Raw genomic sequence first — 8,731 nt, 5'->3', positions numbered from 1 at the left:
TACCCGTTATCTCAGAAACGAGCAGCTTGACCCCCATTTTTTTCTGATTCACTTTAAGTGTGAGGTGTGGTAGTAGTTATATCCGTGGCGTTTATGTCGATTGATACGCTGCAGGTAGGAGTTTTAGCCACATATGTTACTATTGTCGTATATGGGATTTGATTTGGTAGTATACACCCTGTAGGGACAGTGGATATCGAAGATATCGGTAAGGGTAAACTACGTCTGTCTGTCTGTCTGTCTGTCTGTCTGTCTCTCTCTCTCTCTCTCTCTCTCTCTCTCTCTCTCTCTCTCTCTCTCTCTCTCTCTCTCTCTCTCTCTCTCTCTCTCTCTCTCTCTCTCTCTCATATCATCCTCTCTCAGCACAGTTATAACTACGGCTATTTGATGTCTAACGTATTCATTCTTCGCTCTGTAGTTTGCCTTTCAAATCTGACTTAGCTTTCTGCTCAGATGCGGTCTCACAAATGGATTTGATCTTTTATTCACAAAAATGGCCTGATAAAAAATGCTTCTTTGCTAACGAGAACAATATCATTAATGATTGCTAACTGATCTAGCGGCTGTGACTAAAGAAACAAAAGTCATCAATCGAGCTTATGAAACTTCTGTTAGAGTTATTTATTCCACAATTACAACAACCAACACCGATCTTTATCATCAACTACAACACAACCACAACCAGATCCACCATAAATACTATCACAACCACTACAACATAACCGCATCACCACCACCACCATCACCAAAACCACCATCATTACTACCACCATCACTATCACCACAACCATCATCACCACCGCCAAAATAACCTTCACAATCACAATCACGGTAACCACCATTATCACAACCATCATGATCACCACAACCAGCATCACCAGCACCAGCATCACCACATCTACAACCATCACAACTACCACCACATCAACTATTACCACAACAAACACAACCATCACCACCACAACCAGCATGACCAGCACCAGCATCACCACATCTACAACCATCACAACTACCACCACATCAATTATTACCACCACAACCGCAACCATCACCACCACAACCAGCATCACCACATCTACAACCATCACAACTACCACCACATCAACTATTACCACCACAACCATAACCATCACCACCACAACCAGCATCACCACATCTGTAACCATCACAACTACCACCACATCAACTATTACCACCACAACCACAACCATCACCACCACAACCAGCATCACCACATCTGTAACCATCACAACTACCACCACATCAACTATTACCACCACAACCAGAACCATCACCACCATAACCACCAAGAAAGAAATATTTTATTTAACGACGCACTCAACACATTTTATTTACGGTTATATGGCGTCAGACATATGGTTAAGGACCACACAGATTTTGAGAGGAAACCCGCTGTCGCCACTACATGGGCTACTCTTCTGATTAGCAGCAAGGGATCTTTTATTTGCGCTTCCCACAGGCAGGATAGCACAAACCATGGCCTTTGTTGAACCAGTTATGGATCACTGGTCGGTGCAAGTGGTTTACACCTACCCATTGAGCCTTGCGGAGCACTCACTCAGGGTTTGGAGTCGGTATCTGGATTAAACATCATATGCCTCGACTGGGATCCGAACCCAGTACCTACCAGCCTGTAGACCGATGGCCTGCCACGACGCCACCGAGGCCGGTCCATAACCACCATCACCCAACGATGCGAACGCTTGCACGTACACCCGAGTGCGTGATTGAAATGCTCTAGATAGCGCTCCATGAACCAATTGTTTGACCATTGTAATTCGTGTCAATTACGGAGTTTAGAAAAAGCAAAGGTGATGTAACAGCAAAAAAAAAAAAATTAAATTTAAAAAAAACATATTTCAACTTCAATTTTTGAATAAAACAAAAAAGTGTGGATACGAAATGTTCTATTCAAATCAAAGACTTCTGATGGCATTAAGACAAACGCTATAACTTTGCTTGCGTCTTCATGTGCTTGTGTGGTGAGGTTTCTGTTCTTTGTAATATATTTTTGTTATTTTTTGCTGTTGTTTATTTAAATCTCATTGTGATTTAAATATCCACGTCAAAATGTTGTTGATGTTGTTGTTGTTGTTTTGTTGTTTTTATTTTGAGGGAAGGTTGTAAGGCTTCTGAGGGTTTTTACCCAGTAGCCGATGTGTATTTTTGTGCTGAGGTGTCGCTAAACATTCATTCATTACGAGGGGTTTTGTGGTTGTTTTTAGGGTTTTTTATTTCTTGGGGTTCCTTCTGGGGGAGTCTTTTTTCTTCTCTTTTTTCATGTATTCTAGCCGTGTATTTGTAACCTTGTGTACTATAATCAAATGTATGCACAAACTGTGTTGATGTGTCATGGCTTTGTCTTCGTTCTATAGACACACGAGCTGGAAAGTGATAATAGGTTTTTTTCATTTTGAATCTAAGCCATTAACGGTACAACTTCAGTGAATCGGAACACATCGGTCGATTCCGGCGCCACTGCAGTAAGGTGTTGTCTTTCATTTATAGTCAAAATATAACTTTGTAAAACAAAAGCTGTTAAAACCAACATTGCAAACCTGTCCCATTTGTTTAGTGTTTACCAACCGGAATGCTTAATTGTTTTACTGGATTTTCTTGGCGCATGTAGGGACATAAACATTATACTGCAATGCTTTTTACGTCATAACGTTTGTCATTGGATTTGATGCATGGTATAGGTTAAGTACATGTGAAAAAGTATATTTAGTTTAGCTTTATGGGTTTTTTATCTTTCTGTTGTGTAAAACGTCAGGTAGCATGCTTGCTAATCGTTATATATGTATTAATTCATGGTGAATCCATCAGATCAATCATGCGTGGCATACTTCTGAAATTAGAGATGGTATCCATTAGAATGAACCGGTTAATTATTATTGTTATCAATAGTTCAGATAATATGTCAAGTATTATGCTATACGAGGATTAATTGCCACTTTGGTACATCTTCGAACCAAAGTCGAGTTTTAAAGCTGCAGTCTCGCCTTTCCATTGTCTAACACCATATAATAATGCATAAAAAGACATTCGTTTTCAGTTTAACTTATTTTGTGCTTATACCCAATTACGGTTCAAGCACGCTGTTCTGGGCACACACACTACAGCTATCTGGGCAGTCTGTCCAGGACATTGAGTTAGTTGTTAGTTGGTTAGTGGTTAGTAAGAGAGAATAGGGTGTAGTGGTCTTACACCTACCTATTGAGTCGTTAAAACTCGCTCTGAGTGGGAGCCGGTACCGGGCTGCGAACCCTGTACCTCTGATGGCATAACAACGACACCACCGAGGCCGGTAGGTACAGTCGTAATGAAACTCGTATTAGACGCAAATACCATTTTGTCCGTAATCTGTAAGCAAATACGTAAGCATATACGTATACGTATATACGTATACGTAAGTACGTAATCCGCAATGCGTAATCCGTAGTAAAATTATCGCTTTCTATGCAAATAGGTGGAGTAGATTCCTTCTATGCGTCTCCGTACGCGTCTGCGTATCTATGTATTATTAAGTAGAGAGAGACAGAGAGAGAGACACAGAGAGACAGAGAGAGAGAGAGAGAGTGAGAGAGACAGAGAGAGAGACACACACACACACACACACAGAGAGAGAGAGAGAGAGAGAGAGAGAGAGAGAGAGAGAGAGAGAGAGAGAGAGAGAGAGGTTAGGGAGGAAGGACACCCATTGCAGGCTACTCCTTATTTCGTGATGGTGTGTTGTTGGAGAGACGTTTATTAAGTGTACTTATCCACCCATTTGTTCATTCGTTCATCAAAACAGTAATGGTGTCATGTGTTGGCGAAATGTTGTTGATTTGTTTCCCATTTAATGTAATATCATGTTTGTCAAGGAAAACAGTGTCGGTGTTTGAGAGAATTTGAAAACATGGTGACGAACATCTCGAAATGCATTACGACATCGCTCCCCTTCAGATGACCTTAGATGACCACATTTCCTATACGTAATATCAAAATATTTATGATCAACAACACATGGTCCAATAAAAACACTATCTTGGGCCGTTAACCCACATAACCGTCTGTTTGGGCATAAATAAATTGCTTTTCTAGTTAACCAAATACACTATACCGTAGCCTTGTTTGGTATCGTGTTATTAGTGCATCAATTTGCCTTCATACAAAATCGATACGTTTAAATTAGGATGAAGCACTGACGAAGCAACACATTATCTAAAAATATAAAGGTACCATGATGGCGGCTAAGGCTTTCTTTGCGTTTCGCAACTTTCGCAATCCCGAATTTTGTAAAAAAAATAATAAAAAAAACCCAGATTAATTTGCTGTTTATCACAACATTTGTATTACCCCGGTTTCGAAAGGAGTTCGAGTGGAAATAAAAGCACATGTGGGCTATGTTGGTCAATGTGTGGACATGGTGAGTAATCAAACAGCATTAGAAGCAGGGATGAAAAGGAAGGCAATGGTTGGTAACGATGCTCCACCATAGTGTTTACCTCTTGTTATTAGGTGCGGGATACGTGGTCATTACCATACTTCAGTGTGAAGCGAGAGTTGACGAAACCCAACTGAGTACAATTACAATCGAGGGGTTCTTTACGTGTGCACTGACACGTTTTGTTTTTCTCTTTGAATATTTTATTGTTTGTATATACTTGTAATAGTTGTAGTCGCCGTTATTGTCATTTTGTCATTATTGTATGATATTAGGTGAGGGTTTCTACGCTGAATACCTTGTGCCCAGTCCATATGCAATAAAATATGTTTCAATCAATCAATCAATAGAGTAGGTACTGTTTGTAACACTGGTTCAGAAGTGGGAAAATCTAGCAGATACAGTGGTTGGTTTCGAAACTACGCAGACCAATGTGCGGAGGGCATAAGCGTACGAACTCCCATGTTTTGTAAGGGCCCAGGAGGGGGCTGCAGGTAGATTTAACGACTCCGGCTATTTGGTTTTCCTAACATTTGGGGGAGGTAGAGAGAGAGAGAGAGAGAGAGAGAGAGAGAGAGAGAGAGAGAGAGAGAGAGAGAGAGAGAGAGAGAGAGAGAGAGAGAGAGAGAGAGGAGGGGGTTGCAGACTAAAAAGGTTCTAAAGGTTCTGTAAGTAGAATGATGGAAACACATGATGAACAGTGTTCAGACCAAGTCATTTTGCTCGAACGCCTCCATCGTTTTTACTACGGATTTTCATCCAGTCATGTAGCACTGACAGGACAGTGAAGTAACTGAGGTGGATCGATCTTGGAGCCGATCGCATTCCACTCGGAAGCTCTACTACTGAGTTGCATCCGGCTCGGCTTCACCTGGAGCATAAAGCACAAAATGTTACTAGGTGTATATCAATAAAATATCATTTACCTTTGTGTGTTTTACCAATATATTGCAAATGGAACATTGTTCTTCATTGTGCATCTATACTTGATGCACAAGCGTATAGAGTTAGCTTAGAAAAAAATAAAATAAACAAAAACATCTAATACTGCAATCACCGAATAGGAAATGAAAAGTATTTGATTAAGGAAACCTCGACGTATTTTAAACTAAGGAATATGGCGTCAAACATATGTTGGTGGGGTTTTTTTTTACACTTAGGAGAGAGAGAGAGAGAGAGAGAGAGAGAGAGAGAGAGAGAGAGAGAGAGAGAGAGAGAGAGAGAGTGTGTGTGTGTGTGTGTGTGAGAGAGAGAGAGAGAGAGAGAGAGAGAGAGAGAGAGAGAGACAGACAGACAGACAGACAGACAGACAGACAGAGAGACAGACAGAGAGAGAGACACAAAGACCGAGAGAGAACAGAAGACAGAGAGAGAGAGAGAGCGAGAGAGAGAGAGAGACAGAGAGACAGACAGACAGACAGAGATAAACACAGAGAGAGAGAGAGAGAGAGAGAGAGAGAGAGAGAGAGAGAGGGGGGGGGGAGCTTCTTTCAATAGACTACTGATCGTCTGGCACTCGTTGATACTGCTGATGGCGATCGGTCCTTTGATCCGTCGTACCTCAAGCGCTCTACTGCTGAACTGCACCCCGTCTCAACTCGAATCGATCTGAAATACATCCAGTGTATATGAACAGGATAGTTTCGTCGTGCCATGGGATGTAAGATCGATTCCGCTCGGTGGACTATTGCTAGTTTCCTTTCTGACGCAATAGGTGATATGTCCTCTGTTGAGAAGTGTATATAAAATATGATTTATGTCTTTTCTGTATTATTAGGTGGTGACATTTAGAATATCAGGTTTCTACGTTTTGATGTCGTGGTTATTTGACGATGTTTAAACAACTCTGTAACTGGCGAGCTTCAGCGAGTGGTTACACAATTATCGAATCGAACCAAATAACCACGATATCAAAATGTAGCAATCCCTTTTAACCACCGACGGTGATCGATCCTAGACTGACTGTGCATCAGGCGAATGCTTTACCACTGGGCTACGTCCCGCCCCATTCAGGGTGGCGGTGCCACAAAACAAGAAGCTAAAGTTTGTTAAAACGTGCTGCTTACAGTACTAGTAAATATTATATGCATAGCGATGAAAAAACAAGAAGCTAAAGTTGTTTAAAAACGTGCTGCTTACAGTACTAGTAAATATTATATACATAGCGATGAAATATATAGATCATAAAAACATAAAAGTGATATTCGGTGAAAAGTCATATTTTCACTGTACTTAATTAACATTAATCTCCTTTGTAAATTATTACGAGTTTACGTTTTATGATTACCAATGCATCTGGTCGTATTTGAAAAATACAAAAAATGTAAATTAAACAATTGTACCTCTAAAAATGGCTATAACGTGCAATTACGATAAGATATCTAAAACTGATTGAATACAAAGCTAAATAATGACGACACAGTGTCCTGTCGTTGAGTATAAGTTTTTAAACTTGCCATTCTATTCGCTTTGTATTTGTGGGGGTTTTGCTAGGATCATTTTGTCAGGTATGTTTGCACAGCAGTATTATTAAGTAATTATTAATTAAATAAAGATACTTTTTATTCGTGTTTCTTTATAGAATACTATTTTCAAGTACATTTTCAACAAAAGTTCAACCGGAAGAAATATATCATGGCATTACGTGTTTTCGATAGGATCAGCGAAAGACAAAATAAAAAGCGAAATATATTGTCAAAAACTTGGAAAGATGTATATAACAAATAGATTATTTCATGGTATTTTTTCGAATGCGATTTTTTTGTCAACTCGTGATGTGTGAAAACCATATTTTCACTCATTGCTTCGCAATTCGTAAAAATATGATTTTCACACATCACTTGTTAACATAAAAATCGGATTCGAAAAACAACAACATGATATAGCCTCTATATTATATTCGGCACGATCGACGTGATGCTTATATGTGTTGCCACAACGATATACGAAATAACTGTCGAAATTAGTCATGTAACAGTCATGTATCGCAGATTAGATTACTAGAAGCTAATGACTTTTAGTGATAAGCGGATAAACGTGGGGTGGGTGGCTTGGGGTTCATGATCATATGGACTAAAGAGTAGATTCTACGACTTAATGGCATTAAGTGCAATTTCCTGATGCAAAAAAAATCCTAAACAAAATAAAACAAACAATAAAACATGGATTCTGGTGTCCGTTAAAATGTGGTGCTCTAGGACTGAGCCGAGTCAGCCTGTGCAGCACTACGGCTATGGATTTCATACGAGTCCGATTTATACGTTTGTTTTTCGTGTTCTGTGCTAGCACCACGACAAAACTGCGTACATTTTAAACGCCCCTAACGCGTCTATGTGACAACTGGAAGACAGTAGTAGACTGAGTTCAGCCAAACCGAGATTGTTTTATGTGTTTCGCGTTAAAGCAAATGACCGCATCAAATAGTACGCGAACGTTAGCGTGGATCGGTGTCGCTGAACACGGGGAAGATTTGCCATCGGTCACACTGACAATAGAAATGCTTGGCCTGAATGTTTACATAATACTCCAGCTTTTCTTCCGAACCCGCCATCGCCACGTTTTGAGGAAATTGACGAGATTGGTGAACATGTTCACGTCGTGTTCCCAGACGCCGGCAACGTCGGTCATGTCAGCATTTTGTAATCTCTTTTAATTATCTCTCGAGGAAAATAAAGGGAATGTCTATTCACAATCTAATTAAAATTAGCTCCACTATTACATGTGGATCTAAAATCAGCCAGTTGGAGCTCATGTCCACCAATCAAAACCTTACTTGCAGAATCCTGCCAGTGATTTAAAAATAATTTGAAAACATTCCGAATTATACTGAGGGTATACGATATGTTTCATGTGAATTACGAATGCTTTATTTAGACCAGTAGAACTAATTTTAATCGGATTGCTAACAACACTGCGTAGTCCCCCAATGTCCAGGTAACATTTCGTCTGTAAATAATAATTTAAATATTGACCAATCACACTTCGCCTTTTATAACTTTATTTTGGAGCATACAAATTCTAAAAATATCGGGCGAGTCTATTTTAGTGGCCGCAGTACAGCGAACCATACCAATGCGTACGGGGTGGGTTATCAGTCTTCAATTTTACATTAAAAATTATTTATTTATTTATTAAAAAAACCCTAACTAAATCAGTCTTCAGTTTTACATTACAAATTATTTATTTTATAAAATAAAACATGTTTTAAGGCATTCGTAATTCACACGAAACATGTCGTATACCCTCAGGATAATTCGGAATGTTTTCAAATTATTTTTAAAT

The 8,731-nt window shown here is 39.5% G+C and overlaps 1 protein-coding gene across 1 annotated transcript; it reads right to left on the bottom strand.

Annotated features, from left to right (window-relative positions):
* Positions 1 to 632: 632 nt before the first annotated feature.
* On the bottom strand, positions 633 to 1,301 carry LOC121379469. The gene has a single exon (XM_041508113.1). The coding sequence runs from the start codon at positions 1,299 to 1,301 to the stop codon at positions 633 to 635; it is 669 nt and encodes a 222-aa protein (XP_041364047.1).
* Positions 1,302 to 8,731: the final 7,430 nt, after the last annotated feature.

The sequence above is a fragment of the Gigantopelta aegis genome, chromosome 8, assembly GCF_016097555.1.
Source record: "Gigantopelta aegis isolate Gae_Host chromosome 8, Gae_host_genome, whole genome shotgun sequence".
Classification (NCBI taxonomy): Eukaryota; Metazoa; Mollusca; class Gastropoda; order Neomphalida; family Peltospiridae; genus Gigantopelta; species Gigantopelta aegis.
Note: the sequence above shows the minus strand (reverse complement) of the source record. Positions and strands in the feature narration are given on the sequence as shown.

Excerpts from the sequence above, each read along its gene's own strand:
- LOC121379469 (XM_041508113.1), bottom strand. The coding sequence starts at position 1,301 with ATGGTGGTGATGGTTCTGGTTGTGGTGGTAATAGTTGATGTGGTGGTA.